This window comes from Cynocephalus volans, chromosome 3 (genome assembly GCF_027409185.1).
Source record: "Cynocephalus volans isolate mCynVol1 chromosome 3, mCynVol1.pri, whole genome shotgun sequence".
In the NCBI taxonomy this organism is placed as follows: domain Eukaryota; kingdom Metazoa; phylum Chordata; class Mammalia; order Dermoptera; family Cynocephalidae; genus Cynocephalus; species Cynocephalus volans.
In genome coordinates this window covers 179,474,554-179,493,285 of record NC_084462.1, presented here as the reverse complement: position 1 = coordinate 179,493,285, position 18,732 = coordinate 179,474,554, and the positions used below count along the sequence as shown (strand labels likewise).

General features: G+C 53.1%; 2 protein-coding genes across 2 annotated transcripts in view; both read right to left on the bottom strand.

The window, feature by feature from the left end:
- Nucleotides 1-1,214: 1,214 nt before the first annotated feature.
- EVL (Enah/Vasp-like) overlaps nt 1,215-18,732 on the bottom strand; it is a 173,005-nt gene continuing 155,487 nt past the window's right edge. Inside the window, exons 7-14 of the mRNA XM_063090240.1 lie at nt 17,940-18,061; nt 14,160-14,220; nt 10,060-10,123; nt 8,115-8,181; nt 7,957-8,019; nt 4,154-4,220; nt 3,683-3,740; nt 1,215-1,738 (exon numbers count right to left, since the gene is read on the bottom strand). Coding sequence (XP_062946310.1) covers nt 1,701-1,738; nt 3,683-3,740; nt 4,154-4,220; nt 7,957-8,019; nt 8,115-8,181; nt 10,060-10,123; nt 14,160-14,220; nt 17,940-18,061 — 540 coding nt within the window. The 3' untranslated portion in view covers nt 1,215-1,700. The remainder of the gene's footprint in view (nt 1,739-3,682; nt 3,741-4,153; nt 4,221-7,956; nt 8,020-8,114; nt 8,182-10,059; nt 10,124-14,159; nt 14,221-17,939; nt 18,062-18,732) is intronic.
- Nucleotides 5,349-5,483, bottom strand: LOC134373806 (thymosin beta-4-like). The gene has a single exon (XM_063091830.1). The coding sequence runs from the start codon at nt 5,481-5,483 to the stop codon at nt 5,349-5,351; it is 135 nt and encodes a 44-aa protein (XP_062947900.1).

The window sequence follows — 18,732 nt, the reverse complement described above, 5'->3', positions numbered from 1 at the left end:
GGTGCCCAAGGTCAGATGAGTGGCTGGACAGACAGGCAAACACCCAGGTGAACTGAGCTCAGAAGGGAGCTGGGCAGTGTCTGTGTGAAGTGGGGACATGCGACTCTCCTTTCTGCAGAGTGGCTGATGGCTCTGCACCGCTGAGACCTAGGAAGGCCACCTTCTCGCCAGTCCTTTGGCTCTGGGGGGCTGGACTGGGGTGGGGTAGAGTGGGCCCCGGTGTCCCAGAGGTAGGCAGGCAGCAGGCAGGGTAGGCATCTGAGGCCCTCCCTGCCAGAGAGGGACAGGTGTGGGCCTGGCCCCGCAGCTCCCACCACAGCCCCAGAAAGGCCGCCTCCATGACTTAAGGAGGGGAGACTGAGGCTGAGGTCCAGGGCTTGGCCCCCACAGGTGGAGGTGGGGGTGCTGTTTCTGCAAACCTAGGGGAGGCTGGAAGGAAGGAGGTGACAGCCCTTGCCCTTGGGCCTGGGAGCAGCCTAATGTGGAGCCAGACGCCTTGTCCCTGAATGGTCTGAGATAGCTGGGGTGAGCCTCAAGCCCCAGGGCTTGTTCTGCAAGGGAAGCGCAGCTCAGCTGGAAGGACTTGGAGCCAGGCAGCGGCCCCTCCCTGTGTACACAGGCCTGCCCAGGGGCCAAGGGGAGCCCCAGAGAGCCCACCTCTTCCCCTGGCTGCACCTCAGAGGTTCCTCTGTGTCTGCTAGCACACTTATCTGGGCAGGTGTGCAGATCATCCCTGCTGCCATGGGGACCCTCTTTGGAGGGTGCAAGAGGAGACTTCGTGGAAAGAGTGGAGGGCAAAGCTGCCTTCCATTTCTGTGCCGCTTTGCGGAGCCCTGAGTTCCACCTCTTCCACCTGGACAGTCCTGTGCCTTGCTGGGCAGAATGCACTCGGAGTCCCTGGGATATTCTAGGTCATGGGCTACACTTAGGGTCCATCTACCTGGGGGATCACATGAGGGGGTGGCTCCCTAAGGTAGGACCTAAGGCCCAGCCACACAACCCTGGCTGGAGGTACCTGAGCTGCCCAGGCTCACCCTCCTGGGTCTCAGGGATGTTCTGATTGAGCCTGGCCCCAGCTACCCACTGAAGACTCCCAACTTGCTCCTGTTCCTCCTGGTCACCGCAGTCCTGGGCCCTTCTCTGAAAAGGGGTATCCCTGGCCAGGAGCACCAAGAGCCACTGTGACAGCAAGAGCCTAAGCCTGTGGCTGTGGACAGTAAACCATTTATTACCGTGTGGACACAGACACCGTGGGGAATGGACAGACTGCTTCAACACCATGATTGCTGGGGACGGAGCTGTGCTGGGACAGCTCTGTTGTGTGTGGTGACGCCACACAGTGCCCGGCCGTCACTGCCAGCTAGGGTGCTATCAGCGTCACCTGGGAGAAAACCTGGAAACAATCTAATGAAGTGGGGCATCCTGTCTATGAACCAAAGAAATGTATACTTAAATAAGCAAATATAAAATACAAAAAAAGACGAGTAGACCTGATGTTCTGTGTCAGACAAAATCTAAAAAATCCAGGAATTGAATTGTTTCTTCATTTTGATATCTGCTCACGGGTTAGACTGAACTGAAGCACATCCGGGCTCCCGTGCTGCGTGGTAAGTGCTGGAAGCTGGGGTTGGCTGGGCTCCTCACGGTCTTCTACCATCCACGGACCCGATGTCTCAGCATGGCCTTGGCCAGCCAGCTGCTTACGTGGTGCTAATCCCACTCAGCTCTTGTCTGATGGCTGAGGGACAGGACAGAGGCTCATGTGTAGCCACGGTGAGCTCAGTCCCTTCCCCTCGACAGGGCCTGGCCCCGTGCCCCCAGTTTGGCCTGTCTGATATCTGTTTTCCCTGCTCAGTCTCCTGGGTGCCCCACCTAGGCTCCCAGAGGTCACAGGGCATGGGCGAGGGGCCACACAGTGCGGTGGGCTTGGCACAAAGCACTGGTCAATCTCCTCTACCACTCCTCCTGCCACAGTCCCCGCAGTGAGGAGCTGCTCTGTGCTGCTCAAACCAAAGGTCTTTGTAGAGTCTGCACAGGCAGCATCCAGGCCCACCCAAAGGACCTAGGAGCCCCACCCAGACAGAGCGGAGGCCTGCAGCAGGGAACCCCTTGGCTTGGGGGCAGGGCGGACAGCATGGCTCTGCTGACTCCCTTGGCCTGACCCCTTTTCTCCTCCTGCGAGGGACATGGGTTTCTCTCCTTCTCCCAGCTTCCTCCCGTCCCTACCCCAAGCTATTCTGTGGCTGCTGGAGAGAAAGGCGTGTTTCACCCCTACCCTCGTCTCCCCACATGTGGGCCTTTCCCTCCTCCCTCCCACCCAATGGCTCCTGCCCCAGACTCACAGACCTTTGATGCCCTCCCCTCTTCCATGCCCGCTCAGGCCTCTCCCTAGTCAGACCTCACTGGGCCTGGGGCCAACAGCCAAGGCAAAGCCGAGGGGTGGGCCATCATCAGGTAACAGGGGCTCTTTCTCAGCACCCCTGGCTTTGCCTGTGCTTCTTCCTGGGGAAGCCACCTGTGAGGTGGGTTCCACCTGGGGCTGCATCTATGGCAGGTGGAGGGACTGAGGCCAGGGACATGAGGTTTCCACCATGCCCCGCTGCCTCCATTCCAGTCTCTCCTTCTGCAGACAGGTGGGCTTGGCATCCAGCAGTAAAGCAGTTAATAGTTGGACTCTGTGTCTGCCTTTGCGACTCCAATTCTGTCTCATTCCCCTTATTTAGTAACTCTTTATCTCTCCAGCCCAGGCCTTTAGGGAACCGGACAAACAGGAACAGTGCTCCCTGCTTGGACAGGGTGTGGCCTGGCTGGGGGAGGAGGCCTGGGTCTGTGGCTCCCAGCAGCCTTCCTTCGTGGCCTCCTTTTTTCTCTTGCAGTCTAGACAACCCACTGCCATTGGCCTCCACCCCTTTGAGTTCATGGGACCCTCCTGCCCAGGTCACCACTGATGCCTTCACTCCCCTGGTGGGAGCGGTAGCTGGGGGTGGGCACAGGCTGTGCTGGGGCAGCTCTGCCCAAACCTTCCCACTTCCCTTGGCTGCAGATCTGAGCCAACTCCCTCAAAGACTTTGGTGGGAGTCGGATGTGATGCACCGGGACCCGGCCCTGCTCTCTGGAGCCAGGGGCAAGCAGGCTGTGTATGAGCTCAGGCCTATAAGGTAGTCCTGTGGCTCTTGGTCCCCTGCACCCCAGGAAGGCAGCAGTCCCCCTCAGTACCCCTATACCAGTGACTGGGGTGGCAGAATCAAAGAGGCACTATAAGTCAACAGATAATGAAATAAAGAACACAAAATTCAAGATGCTTCTACAAGACTTAGCTTTGGGATGTGTGCTAGGACCACTCTCCCCTCCCATGTGTATACCACGGCGGGTCCCCCAGGAAGAAGCATAAGGAAGCAGAAAGAGCTCAGATTCAGGGTCACTCCACCAGGCAGGTATTCTTAGGCAAGTCACTTAACTTCCCTGAGCCTCAGTTTCTGCAACTAGAGATTGGGGAGGGTAGTGTGGGCCATTACGAGAAGAATGAGATCTCACAAGTACAGTGGTGGGCCCTGGCTTGAAACTACAGGCTGTTTGGCCATCCACATGGCCACCCTGGGTGACAGCAGCTCTGGCCTCTCTCAGGGACCCTTTCTGTGGCCTGCCTTTATTGCCCCCTCCCCAGTGTGGGCCCTCCACTCACCATCGATGATTTCTTCCTTCACTTTGTGAAGTTCTCTGACGACCTCCTCTAGGATCTCCTGTTGAGAGCAGAGCCTCAAGGTGAAGGGACAGGCAGTGGAGACAGGGAAGCTGGCATCGTGGGGGATGTGTCTGCAGGGGTAGGGGCCTCCCAGGCCTCTCTCCAGAGCCGCAGCACTCACCCTCACCCAAGCTCTCCTCCCCAGGCTGGGGGAAGGATAGCATGGGTGTCCGGGCAGATCCTGCTACCTGCCCCAGAGAAGAAAGCCCCTGCAACAGGCTGGAGTGAGTGCCCAGCAAGGCAGGGGACACCGTGGTTCTGGTTGTGGCTGGGGACATATGACGTGCTCGGGCACCCCTTTCCTCTGCAGGCTGTCTCTCTGACTTTTTAGCAGCCACATGTGGGCCCCATTGGGCCTGCCTGGCCCTGCTGACCAGAGATGGCCCTAGCCTGAGGGAAGGACACACTCACCTGCTTCATCCGGTCCAAATCTAAGGCATCCAGGGCCACATCATTTATGCTCCCAGCAGGCTTCATCCTGGGGAGAGGAATGGCAGGGTGCGGTAAGGTGGTGGATGGACCCGTGGGCACCTCTGTGCTAGGGACTGGTATCAGATCCAGGGGGGCCAGAGATCCCCGCTCAGGGCCAAGCCATGCTTGTGCCCTTGGCCTGTCAGAGGCTCTCTGCTTTTTACCTTTAGCCACACTTAGGCTGCTCGAAAAGAATTCTAATGCCCAGTCTCTACTCTCTACCCCTGGATACTGTGACCATATTCCCCAACCCAAGAGTCAGGACTTGGAGCCTAACAAAGGAGCCGTTTTCTGACTTTAGAGCTCTCACGCAGATGGTGCTGCCCATTGCCCACTGCCTCCTGGGAAAGAAAGCGGTATTGACAACCTACTCCTTGGTGTGGGAGTCCATGTTCCTGGCTAACCCGAGGCCTGGGGAAAATGGGTAATAGTGGCATTGAGTACACGTGAAATTGCCCGTCCTGCAGGCCCTGCTTCCAACACAATCCAGCCAAAAGAAAAAAACCCCAAAAGCAAAACCCAAAACAGCATCCCTGGTGTTGGTAACTGGCTCCAGTGTGACTCCTCAAGAAACATCGTTGGATGCTCTTCTGCTCTTCTGAGGCAGTTTTCGCGGACTGTACCTTGAAAAGTTGCTTAACTAAGTTAGCTGATTTGAATTTTAATGTCTCTTGAACATGCATCCTCCCTGGAAAATCTTGGCAAAATGTGTGTCTAACTACCTGGTCTTTTATTTATTTATTTCAAGGGTTTAAAACTATTTTTATAGTAAAAATTGTTCATGGATCCAATAATTAAAAGCAGTTTTTAAAAAATGGCACTCTGATCAAACTGCATTTTACAGCCTGCAGGACACCTTGGACCAGCTTGGTTTTAACTCTAGACTTCAATGTCATCCCACCCAGCTCTTTACCAACATGCAAGTTCTTTTCCTTCTCTGCCAGCCAGACAGGCAGATGGGAGAGGCAGGCGCAGCCTTTGCTGTCAGGAGTCCTTTGATGTGAGAAAGGGGCAGCACAGTCATTTACACTCAATCCAACCTCCTTGCATCTTACAAGGTTATACAGCTAAAAGAGGTAAAATAAGAAGGCAATGCTTGTGGAATGTACAGTGCATATTGGCCAGACTTGACTCATTATGACTTGCCTGCTTGCTTCTCTTGTTTGATCATTTCTTTGGAAGGCAGTGGATTTTTCTCTTGCATTTCTGTCTTCTTCAATTTCAACTTCTCGAATTTCTCGATCTCAGCCATATTGAGTTTGTCAGACATGGTTACGGAGGAAGTGGAGTGAGGTGTGTGAGTGAGCAGAACCAGGTCTGCACAGTGGCCACTGCCGAGTCACTACCTGGTCTTTTAAAACATGATCATGGTGCTGAAGGACACCATGTCGGTACCCTCCTTCCCCACATGGAGAGAAGTGCTGTTGGAGCCTGTGGTTTCAGGGAAAGGAGTGTGGGTGTGACAGCTGGTGTACACGCATTGACCTGAGGGCCTGCCTCAGCTGCTAAGGGGTCACAGCATAGACTAGGACCATCTGGTGAAATCGAGGGTCAATGTTCTCCTCAGCTAAAGAGAACATGGATGAAAAGGTGCTCCAGTGTAGAGTATGCTTAAAGCATATGTGCTTCACAGGGCCTGGTTTTCCAAAGCCTTGCGGTTTCAAATATTGATCTTACAAAAAACAGGAAATTTTTCCCAGGCTATTTAGTCTCTGTTACAAGCTAAAGAGTTGTAACACAGCAAGGCTGCTGGTTCTAAGACAGATAGGTTACTGATTGATATGTAAAGATACTGGGAAATTGCTGTAAGAAGAGAATGTTTGCTAAAATCAAGCTTTTGTTAGTGGATTGACTTAATTGCATGCTACCAGCTTCTATTGTTAAACTTGTTAAAACTATAACTCCCTTCCTGTAACTTGTTGCGCTGGAAAATAAATGCAGGAGGAGAACCCCAATTTGTAGTTAATTTCCCAGATGGAAGGAATGCTTTGCTCTTGAGGGTTCTGGGAGATTAACCCCTTTTTGAGGCTTCTCACTGCTCAGGAGATGGGCTTTCAGTAATCTAAAAGGGGTGACAAATCCATGGGAGGCAAAGCAACACTCCAGCACCCCTCCTGGATAAACTCAAGAAAGATGCCAAACATGGTTCTGAACAAGTCTGTAGGTAATTCTGGCTGCTAATGGGCAAATGTGTCCAGCTGGAGGCCCCTGGGTCCTTCAGGCCTTTCCTGTGGGTTCCAGACCCTGTTCCAGCAACAACTGCAAGGAAACCTGGGCTAAGTGCTTCACCTCTAGGCCTCAGCTCTCCCATCAGCAAACCTGACAGAGGATAAACGCGAGCATGCTTTTAAGCAATGCTATGCATGAGAGGGGTCATTATTACACGTATCCTTAGGAGCCATCTCTGAAACGAGAGAACAGATTTGTCTAGGAGCTGGAAATAGCCTCATTCCAAGCAGGAATGAACTCGGCAATGTTCCTGCCCAGTGCGGGACATTTGGCCACTGGGAGCATGGCAGCCCACCCATAACCCACCAGCAGGAAGACGCTGGTTCTGTTGGGAGAGCTGCTGGCTCACCTCCAGCCACTTGGCCTGGGCTAGGGCCCCTGCTTTTGCTTCTGGACCACATTGTCACCTTCAGAGGGAAAGTAAGTGTACCAAAGTGCTGATCCCGTCATGGTCTCTGTGCTGAAAGCTCTCGGCTGGGACCCTCCACACAGAACACAATGCAAACTTCTGACCACATAGCTTCTTCCCACCCTCTAAACACCCCTTCCTCCACCCTTCCCATTCCTACCACTCTCCAGCTGTCCCGGCCTGCTTTCTTTTCTTTGAACTTGTCTCGGCACTGTCCGTTCCTTCAGCTTGGAAGGCTGTCCCCACCATCTCTGCATCGCAGGTTCCTCCTCACCCAGGCCAACTCAAGTGCCACTTCCTGAGAGAGGTCTGCCCCAACGCCACTGGCTCTGTCCCCCACACGACCCTCAATGCCTGCGAGGCTCATCACTCTGCAAGACCAATTTCAAATGCCACCTGCTCTGTGACAAGAGTTGCTTCCCTTTAATTTGTGGGGGCAATGGAGACGTTTCTTGGTATGGGTTCTAGAAGGCTTCAAATTTGGCCACATTTGGTCTGCAGTTTCCACGTGGCTGTTTATCTCTGACTTTTTTTTCAGTTCCAAATATTCTACCATGGTCACACCGGCTTTTGGTTTGGGAAATATGGTCAGCGTGTCTATGGGGAAACTGGCTGTGTGTGCTGGACGCAGAGGAAGGAGACTGAACTGGAGGAGAGAGAGCAGGTGCTGGGCCAGTCCCAGGGCTAACTGAGCTGTGGGGTGCAGCTACAGCAGCGAGTACTTCCCGGGTCCAGCTGTTTTGCACACAGCTGTCCCCACAACCACCCCGTGTGGTAGGGATGAACAGAACTTATTTTACGGGGGAAAAGAAGGCTTGGAGAGGTCACCTAACTTGCCCAGTGTCACATTTCACAAGTCCAGAGCTGGGATTCAATCTCAGCTCCACTCAACTTCCTCTTTGGACAGGACATTCCCATCTCTGGGCCTCAGTCTCTCCCTCTCAGGGAGGAGAGGAAGGAGCTGGCCTGCACGACCCCACCCTTCCCAGAGCAAGCTGTTAAATGCCAGGACGCAAGACAGGGTTGGGAGGTGTTAGTCATGGAACAAGGGACAGAGGAGGCCCCAGAGACTGGGGGACACATGGGCAGGAAGGTTGTCCGGTACCTAGAGTGAGGCTGTGACTGAAGGGGGCTCTTAGCTTCGGGGCTCTTTGCCACAGACGGGGTTCTACGGCAATGGAATGAAACAGATACATGAATCAGTGCCAGCCCCCACCTCTGCCCCACCACACTTGCCACTCAGGCCTTCCCAGGGCAGCTCACCTGGATAGTAATGAGGACACAGGTTTCTCCACCGAGTTGCTCCGCTCCCAGGGCTTCCGGCCAGCCTCTGTCAATTCATTTCATGAACGAAAAGCTTCAGAGCTGGGAGGACTCAGTGGCCACCCCAATCCCTAAATGGCCTTGCAGAAGGCCCCTACCCTCTGCTGAGGGTACAGAGCCCCTGCAGGAAGGTGTGCCTTGGGCAGAGCTGAAACCTGCCTCCTTATTCTCAGTCCCCCTTTGGCCCAAGGAAGCCTGTGAGGGTTATATATGGCACCATTGTCACCTGCGTCTCCCCCACTCCAGGACTCAAACTCCTGTTCCCTTGATCTGGTTGATCTTGACTTGTGAGCTGGCTTCAAATCCTCACCATGGTTGGGTCTCTCCGTGGAAAGAGAACCAGCTGGTGGGGAACCCACTCCCCCTGGACACTCCCAGAGCAGCCTTGTGGTCCCATTTGCTGGGGGGTGGCCAGGCCCTCTGGGACCCTATTTGCACCTGCTGCCGACTGATAGTCTTCTCCACACATTGCAGCTGGCTCTCCCATCCTGCACTTGAAAGCTGGTTTGTCTTTTCTTTTTAAAGTGGTATTAGATTACATTTCATTCTACTTCAAGAGATTAGTTGAATTGAACAGAATTCCCTAACTTTTTTTTTTTTTTTTTTTAAAAGATGACCGGTAAGGGGATCTTAACCCTTGACTTGGTGTTGTCAGCACCACGCTCGGCCAGTGAGCGAACCGGCCATCCGTATATGGGATCCGAACCCGGGGCCTTGGTGTTATCAGCACCGCACTCTCCCGAGTGAGCCACGGGCCGGCCCCAGAATTCCCTAACTTTGCAAGATGACAGAGGCAGAGACAAAATCCCTAGGGGTAGCAGGGAAGCTGCCCAAAGGCCTGGGACCCTACAGACCCACCATGGGTGTGAGGCAGGTATGTTTGCTGGGCCTGCGGCATGAGACCTGGGACCACAGCAAGCTCCAGGTGTGCGGCTTTGAGCAGACCACTCAACCACACGGAGCCTCAACCTCCTGCAAAGGGAAACCGTTCAGCCCATTCACTGGTCTTCTGTAAGAAGCAAACGAGGGCAGAGACATTGTTCACGTCCATTGGACAAGAAGCTACGGGTTTTGGCAAATCAATGTGCCAGGTAGAGTCCTAGATGGAGAGGACATGTGCAGTCTTGGGAGCGAGGCGGACGCGCGTACAGTGCTACTGGAACAGCATGGCATCACGCCCGGTGAGGTGGGCAGACAGCTGGCAAGAGCCTCCTTCTGCCCAGGTAGAATGGCCTGACCCCTTCTACCTCTCCTCACGTGCTCATGAGCATGGGCCTGGCACAGAGCAGATGCTGAACGAAGTTTTGTCGAATGACTGAACAACCAATCATGGGGTCTTCTTCCCACTGCTAAACCTCATCTCACCCTCCTAATTATATCCCTTCTGTGACAGCTCAGACTGGGAGAAACCTGAGCAGGGTAAAGGGCTGCATTTCTGGCGGAAAAAACTGGTGACCCTTGTAACGGCAATCATTAGTTGGCATTTCACATGGAAACACAATTTGGAGATTTAAACATTCCTCTTAAGAGCGTGGGCCCCAGCCCATACACCAGAGCCTTAGGCGCAATCTGCCACCATTGGATATGTGCTGCCAGGCGAGCCTACCCTTGTGTGGGACTCTGGGTCCTGGTGGGAAACCACGGAGCTGTTCTTCCCAGCTCCGATGGGAACGCATGGCAGTCAGTCTGCCCCAGCACTTCCCAGGCTCCTGCACTCCACTTGACCCACTGGGGCCCCTGGAGGAAGCTGGGCTTCTGCGAGTCTTCCCCGGCTCTCTATGCTCATGTGTCAAGTGAGGTGGTTGGATCAGATTATCTTCTAAGGGTCCCTCCCTTCTGCTCTCAGATCTTGTGCCTCGTTGGGGTCAGGATGGCACCCTCTTACCTGAGGAGTTAGGTGGCTGGCTGGCTGCTCGGGTCCCCGGAGATGGGGAGGTATTAGGATCTTCCTAAAATGGAAAAGAAAGGGTCTTCCATTAAAGCCTGCTCAGGAAGGCTGCTTGGGGCTGGGGCAGGATACATTTGGACCAGAGTAATTTAAGAAATCTGTTTCCCAAATGTTCTCAGTGAACATATATTACTTTTATAATCAACAAAAAAATACATAATATTAAAAAATGAAAACCCCAAATCTTGGTGGGGAGATGACCTTTGACCCCATGGACAAAGTCCAGGATGGAGAAGCCTGTAGGGAGCTACAGCTCTGCAGAGCAGTGCAGAGCTTCTCTGGTTCTCAGCACCTCAGCCACCTTCAGACCTGAGCCCACTGTGGCCGGACACGTCACCCCAAAACCTCTGTGGGGCGGCTCCTCCCTTCACCGTGCAGCACTCACTGCTATTCACAAGGAGCTCGGCCCCATTTTCCTCTCCCATTCTCCCATGGCCATGAAGCCCATGGAGGCGGCCAGATGGGACCTACCTGAAGGACCTGCCTTTCTTCCCAAGCCATGGCTCACTCCTCTGTTGAGTGGCAGCCCCACCTCTCAGGGAACTGGGGTCTGACTGACCCTAGAGGGTGCTGTGCGAATGCACTGGCTGCGGATGTAGGCTCCCAGGCCTGCAGCAAGAGTGATGGCATGGCACAGCAATGTCGTAGGGAGCAGGAGCTAGGCTTGTGGAAGACCCCAGGCATACCTCGTTTCTCTTTCACAAAGAGAGGAGGAAGCAGTGAGAAGGTAAGAGCCTACTCTTAACTTTACACCTATCCCCAGCCAGCTCATAAGTTCATCAATGTTGCTGTCAAACTGATAGCTCTAAACCTAGGTCTGAACTCCTGACCCCTCTGCTAAGAGCCTCTGCAGCCACCAGAGTGCTCGCGGAGGAAGGCCTGGCTGGGGGCAGGCACAGCCCGAGAGCCCAGCCTGGCCGCTCTGGCTTTGCCTCTGCCAGCTCACTCCAACCCACCTGCCCTGGCTGCTCCCCCCACTTCTGTGCCTTTGCCCACGATGCCCTCCCTGCCACACACACCCTGCTCTTGCCTCAGCCTGCAAACTCCAGCTCACCCTTCAAAGCTCCAGGCAAACACCACTTTGCCATGGGGCCTCTAGGCTGGGCATAGGAACTTCTGCCTTGGGAGTTCCATAGCCCCTGGTGCTCCTTCTCTCTCTGCCCTTGTCACATTCCTTGTCAAATGTCTGCTCACTGTGTGCCTCTCTGACAGGCTATGAGTTCCTCAAGGGCAGAGGCATGTCTTACGCATCTCTGGATCCCCAGCACACAGCATGGTGCCTGGCTCACATGGGGTCCACCCAGCCCGGCCAATGTGTGTCTACCCTGCCCATGTGATAAGTCTACAGTGCTACTCAAATAATGGCTGTGAATAAATCAATAAGAGGAAAAGCTAACACTTATCATGCGTGGCATGTCCTTTGGAAAGATTTTTTACTATCAAGAAAATGGCTTTTATTAAGTAATACTAATATTTCTTCCACTTTTATTAAGCAAAGCACACAGCTGCTATGCAGAGCTTTCAACCCGGTCTAGCCAGCAAACTTCAAGAGGCTGACAAGTGTAACCCTGATGCACAGCAGAGTCTCTGCCTACTGCTGCCCTGTCACACTCTTTGTCACCTCTCTACTTCTCACCTGGTCCATGTGAGACTTGAGGGGGCGGGGGCTCTTGGGCTCCCACCGCTACCTCCAGGCTCACTGCTCTAAGCAGAAACTCCCTAGCCTAACAATAAAATTAAATAAACAAACAAATAAGTAAGTAAATAAAAATAAAGATACTCCCCAGCCCCCCACCCCATCCAAATGTGCATCTGTGAGAGGTCAGGGCCATGTCTGCTCACCACAGGTCCCCACACCGAGAACAGGCCTGGCACCTATCAGGATGAATGAGTTGAACGAAAGAGTTCTGGGAGTCTCTGGTCCAGTGGCAAACGAATGTGTTAGGCTGGTTTGGGAAGAATCTCCTGAGGCCTTCTCATTTTAAAGAGCTGAATGACAGATTATGCAAATGTGTGTGGGGACCAGGGCCTAAGGCAACAGGCAAGGACGAAAGCTATTACAGGTGAAATTAGAGTCATTAAAAAAACTAGGATTTTTTTTTCAATGTATTACTTAAAAAAAAAATTCTCCCTGCATAAAAGGGAAGATATTCTCAATTCCAGGCTAGGAAAGAGAGGCTGCCCCAGCACCACTGGGCACCTTCTCAGTGAGGCTTGTGACTCTCTTGTTACTCGCACAGCCTGTGAGGCCACTGTGCCTGGCGTGCAGGGGAGTGTTTTCAGGTGGTGGGACTGGTCCTTAGAGCGGAACATAGTTGGCCGATGGCCAGCAAGTAGCAGAGCACCCGCCCAGTCACCTGAGTCTGCATCCAGGGATCTTTTCTACTTTTAAATAATGCTTGTTTGTTCTCCATTAATTATAAACCTATTTCATGTTCACTGAAGAGAACTAGAAAATACTGAAAAGTATGAAAAAGAAAATAAAGCCAGCCACTGGTGTTGCCCCCCTCCCGCCCCCTGCTCTGGCGTATGCAGCTTCTGCAGCCCCTCTAGAGGCTAACCCTGGGTGTGAGAAGGGGACCGAGGTGAACAAGAACTAGCAGTGACCGTGGGACCTATTAAAAAGGAAGAAAGAAAAGGGGTCTGAGGAAGAGAGCTCTGAAGGTTTCAGCATGTGTTTCTCTTCCAGAAGCCCCCAGGATTTGAAATCTACTCTTCTCCTCGGAGATGGAGGAGGGAGTGTTTAGGGGTCTAGGAATTGGGACTGCGAAGCCCCAGCAGCAGCCTGACAAAGGCCAGTACTGAATTGAGGGCCCTAACGCTGCCTGCTGGGGGGAGGCTATGGCATTGACACCTATGATTATCCTGTGGCTGCCAGCCACACAGGCCTCTGTAACTCCAGAAATTCATGGTGAGTTAGTTGGCTGAACTCCAGTGTGCGAGGCATGGAGACAGAGGATACATGAGGAACCTGGCCTGGCCCTCCCAGGGCCTATGATGTGCCAGGAGGGAGCGAGTCTGCACAAGCAATCATGCGTGCACTGAGGACCTCAGGAGAAGTAGTAGGGAGCCCTACCTAGCTTGGGCCTCGGAGGCTATTTCGTAGGGAGTAAGGCTTATGCAGAGCCGTACAGGCTGAGGAGGAGCTAGCCCGGGGGCAGAGGGACCTCAGGGATGCAGCATAGGGTGGGGATCTGAGGAGCGGATCGGCTGGAGGGCTGGAGCCCAGGGCACAGCAGGCTCGCCTCACAGACTGACAGGAAAATGTGGCAGAAAGCAGACACTGGTTGCTGGCTGTCGCGTCCTTCTCTCTTGTTCTGCCACTGAGGAATAACCTTTGTGTCATTTGTAGTTAAGTTCTAAACTTAGCAGTGTCAATAAGAGTCTATTTTTACAGGAAAAGCTTAGCAAAGAGGAAAAGAGAATTAGCCCCCTAAGTGGAAGTGGATGCTGGAAGCTCTGTGCAGCCACACTAGGCTCACGACACCCACTGAGGACAAGGCCAGGGGCTCCTCCACCATGGTTCCCCTGCAGCTTCTGCTGGAACTGATGGACTCAGGTGCAGTCTTTAGGAACAGAAATAGTTCAAAAGTAAAAACTGCCCTGGGCTTCCAGCAGACAGTACCTCTAGCATGTGCTCTCTCTCTGACCATGCAGGTCCCTTGATAAGGCCCTGACTTGTCTGAGATCCCTGGGGTTGGGGGCAGGTGACGTGGCCCTGCCGTGCCTCCCAGGGCTCTAGGCATCCCCACCTAGCACTCATGGGGCAGTCTTGCTTTCCCTGCTTCTCTGTCTCCCCGCTTCGCTGCAGCTCCCAGGGCAGGGCGGCATCTGGCAGAGGGCAGGCTCAGTGAGGGCCGGCCTGCCCCCCATGTCCCGTCCCTCCTATAAACCTCCCGATGAAGTCTCCATGGTGGGTACCTCCAAACCAGGAAGGCCTCAGCACCCCGAGGCTTGGGCCCAGGAGCCCTCCTGGCAGGTGTACTTTGGGTGGGAAGCCCAAGGCAGCAGGCGGGGCTGGGGGAGTGTCTGCTCACCACTTGGCTTTCATCTTCCTTTTTATCAGCTGGCTTGTCTGTCTGGGAGGCTGCTTTTCTCCTAGACACAAGGAAGGAAGAAGATACCAATCAGCTCCTCAAGGCTCTCATGCGGGCTTAGAATGCCTCCCCCTCCTCTGTGTGGGATCCACCCCAGTCCTCAGATGAACCTGTGATGGGGACTATGATGGTGCTTTCTGTGAAGGAGGCAACTTGTCCAGGCACCTGTCTGGTCAGGAGCCAAGCTGGGTGAACGTCCAGGCCTTCTGTGCTCACCCATGACCCAGGACACAAAACTGGTCTGGGAAGATGGAGTTTGGGATGTTCCTATCTCTGTTTAGCTGGACTGGGGACAGTCATAGCACCTGAGGGGTGGAGGAAGTTGGTCTGCCCCCTGTCAAGGTCTCCTGGGAGCCGGGGCTTGGTTGATTGGCAGCTATACTCCCAGGACACTCAAGGCCTGGCCACATAGGACAGAGAGGTGCCTCCCTGGGCTGCATGTGTCTGTCCCACTGGTCAGGGCTGTGAGACCCTTCTGTCTGCAAGCTAACTGGCTGGGACAAGCAGACCCTACCACCTTGTGGGAGGCAGGAAGACACTTTCTTCTATTATCCTAAAACCCCTCCTATCTTGGAACTCTGTTAATCCAGCCACTCCCTCCCCAATCAGGAAAACCATAAAGAACCTGGAACTGATCAGAAAAGGAAAGACTGAATAGCTCCAACTGCTGCCCTATAGTCAATTCACGCATAATCCCCACATGGATGAATTCCCTTTTTGTAAACTCTAAAACCTCACCGTTGTGGATTGAATGTCCCCCCAAAACTCAGCGAGGTATGACCCCCATTGCAACAGTGCTAAGAGGGTGGGAAACTGATTATGGTATTTAAAAAGCCTTTGAGAAGTGATTAGATTATGAGGACCATAGCCTCGTGAACGGACCGATCCATTCTTGGAGTCATGGGCGAGGTTCTGATGGTTTACAAGGAGGGAGGTGAGACGGTTAGCTCTCTCTTGCTCATGCCATTTCTCCCTCCATGTGATACGCTGAGTTGCCGTAGAGAGTCACCATCAGAAGAAGGCCCTCACCAGATGTGTTCCCTGGGCTTCCCAGCCTCCAAAATTGTAATAAATAAATTTCATTTCTTTATAATCACCCAGTTTCAGGTATTCTGTTATAAGCCACAGAAAATGGACAAATACGCTCTCATAGTTTTTGTCCTGTGGTCACCTATTTCTGGCTACCTCCCATCCATACACACAGACCCTTATCTAACATTCCCCAAAGGTATGCTTTTGTGGATCTTCAACTTTGTGAAGCTGACAGAACACCGAACTCTCATAACTTCTGAGGTGAGCTGCCCGTCAAGAATGAAGCTGGCATGACGCATGGTGAGGAGCTGCTGCCTGGCTGTCACTAGTCAGTGGCGCGGTGGACATGGTAGCCTGCTCAGCGACACCGGAGGCCCCCTTCTTCTGCTGTCTCATCTCAGGAAGGGCAGGTCTACACACCTGGTCCCTCAGCTCAGAAACCTGGGATCATCCCTGGCCAATCCTACCTCTGAATTTTATTGCCAATCTGTCTTTTCCTGATCTTCCCTTCCAGTACCTTACTACAAGCCACCATTGTCTCTTCCTGGACTACAATAGACTCCTAACTGGTATACCCACAGCCACTTTGCCCCTTTACAATCTATTCCTACCTAGCAGCCAGTGTTCGATCTCTTAAAAATATAAAGCAGACCAAGCCATTCCAAATGCAATGGGTGCGTGTGAAAGTGCTTGGCACACAGCAGCCCTCAGTGCACACTTGCTTCCCTGCTGCACTCCACTGCTACGGAAAAAGACTCTCCCGTGGAAAAAGACCCTCAAGTGCATGTGCCCAGAGGCAAAAGACAAAAATCTCAGGAACCTTCATTAAAAGCAACGGTTTGCATGGGCATTCTCATTGCCAGCTCCCTCCAGTAGCCATCGCCAAGGCTGATTTCAAAGAGCAGCCTGATTGATCCTTGCTGAGCTGCATGAAGCAGGCTTGTTCTCGCAGGGCCTCAGCTCTGGCGTCTCACTGGCTCCTGGCAACATTGGCCTTTTCCTGTGCTCACAGAGAAAGGAGCTTCCTCTCAGTTTGGTCTACATTTAGACCAAGCTGTTATTAACTTGTTGGTTTTGAACTTGAGGAATGTGTTAATATTTGCTTTTCCAAAAATACCGTGTGTTTCTGAGGCCCCTCTTCACCTCTCTCAGTGCTCTGAGATGGAACCCTATGCCCTTGACCAATGAGGTCTCTTCCAGACACACTTGTGGTCCATTTCCTCCATGTGCATTTCTCCAGGCGTGGTGGACCACTCAGCCTTCTCAGGTACTTTAGCACAGCCCACCCACCTCTGCCGTTCTTCAAGGATGGGATGCTCTCCTCTCCTGCCTCAGCCAAGAGAATCACACTCACCCATTAAGGCCGAGTGCAGGTGGAACCTCGTCTGTGAAGCCCTCCCAGCTCTCTCCCCCAGTGAGCCGTTCCGATCTTTGTGCAACCACAGTCAACCCCACATGTCTTGATTTACTATTACATGAAAATTGCTTCTAAGTCTGTCTCCTGTCTTGGTGATTTATGTATGCCCAGGCCCAGTGGGAGGCTCAGGAGAAGCCTGTACTGTGGACCAACCTCACTGCTCTCATGGCAGGCTCCCCTCTGTGCAGTCCCTGACCTGTGCTCAGAAGCCCTTGGTGGGAAACCCAGCTCTGCTCTGCTCTGCCACGAAGTGCCAGACCAACTGCCTGCACTTGGTGGGCCTTTGTCTCCTCATTTCATCTCCACACAGCTGTGCGAATTTAATGATTTGAATTAGGACAACAGTGTGAAAATCCGGGCATACAGAGTTCTCACTCAGGTTAGCCAACTTGAAGGCAGCTGGGAGGGCCGGAAGAGTGAGAGAAGGTGGGGAGGAGGCAGCGAGGGGGTAGGGCTCCTGCCATTGCTTCATCTGTTCTAACAGGTAAGGCCTGCTCCTGTGCCCTCTGGTGCCCAGGTGAGCCACAGCATTGGCAGCACAATGTCAGCACATTCCTGACGCTAGGCCACATTTAAAAATAAAATCCAAGCTTTGCATCCCATCTGACAGACAGTTGTGTAGGCTCTCCATCTGCTCAGGTTTCGGCTGGGGAACAGTGGAGCTACGGTGACAGGCTGACGGCACGTGGGAGGCAGGGATGGCCAGGTGCTGCTGGAGTGGATGGAGAAGTGGATGGCCAGGCACCAGGCCCCAGAGCCCAACCACGACATGGATGGAACAGTTCTCTTTCCTTCTCTCAGGGGTGATGCCCTCTGAGCCCTGCTGCTTCATAATTCCTTCTCCTGTACCTTCTCCTGCAGGCCCTGGAGGACGGGGCACCTTCATCACACACTCCCCAGAGTGTCCTCTGTAAACCCTTGCACAGGACCACATCTTATTTCTGTTGGGATCTTAAGTGCAGAGACTATTCTCCCTCTGAATTTATCTCTGAAATCATCAAATTTATCTCTGCTCTGGATAAGGCTGGTGCGTGGCAGGTGTTTCAATAAGTACCTGTTAAACTAAAACAAAAGATTTAGAGTGTAGAGGACTCCTTTGGGCTCGATGCCTCAGACAGACCCCTTGAAAAGGAAAACCTAAGTCAGTTTTCCCTGCTTGGCTAAACTGGGTGACAAAGGATTCTGGGGCCAAACAAGAACTCTCCATGGGATGCTAAGAGATGGGTGCTTCCCACTTTGCACACTGCAACTGGGGAGGCAGAAAGACCCACCTCTTGGCCAGCAGCTTGTTCATCTCCTCCATGAGGCCGCCTCCACCTCCCCCGCTGCTTGCCCGGTTGGCATCGGACTTCGAGGTCCCACTGGGACTAGAGCCTCCAGATGCATCTTCTGGCTGAGGGTACAGGATGACACGTTTACACTCTGGTGCGAGTGGCAGGACAGGTAGTCCTGGCAACTACTGGAGGGGATGTTGGGGACTGTGCTTGTGTGCTGGTGAATCCCACAACAAGAGACCTCAGGAGCCATCTAGCCCAATGTTCCCCAATCCCACAGGATAGAGCAGGACAAGGACTGGCCCAGGCCACACAGGCAGCAGACACTCCCCAGTGGTGCCCTTGCCAAGACCAGCTGTGACATCAGCAGAGGGAGGAGAGACAATTATGGGGGAAGGAAACAAAATTTAAGCCAAAGATCTGTATCAGAGGTGCTCTCCTTACAACTGCAGCCACACCTGGCCTCATTCCAGAACATGTGTGAAGGGTAGGCAAGAAAAACTAAGCTGGATGGAACTGATTTCCATGATACAACTTGGTACAGTAGAAAGAGCAAAAGACTCATATTTAGGAGACTCTGGGCTTAAGTCTAAACTCTGCAATTTATAAACTGTGTGACTTGGACAAACTGTTTAAATTCTCTATGCCTCAGCTTCCTCATCTACAAAGAGGAAATATTTTTTGCCTTGCTTAGGAAGGTCCACATGAGGGTCAAGAGCAGCTGCCCCACAGTTTCTCACTTAATAACAGCAGGCAGAGGCTGGCTAGGCTTTGTGGGGGAGGAGATTTG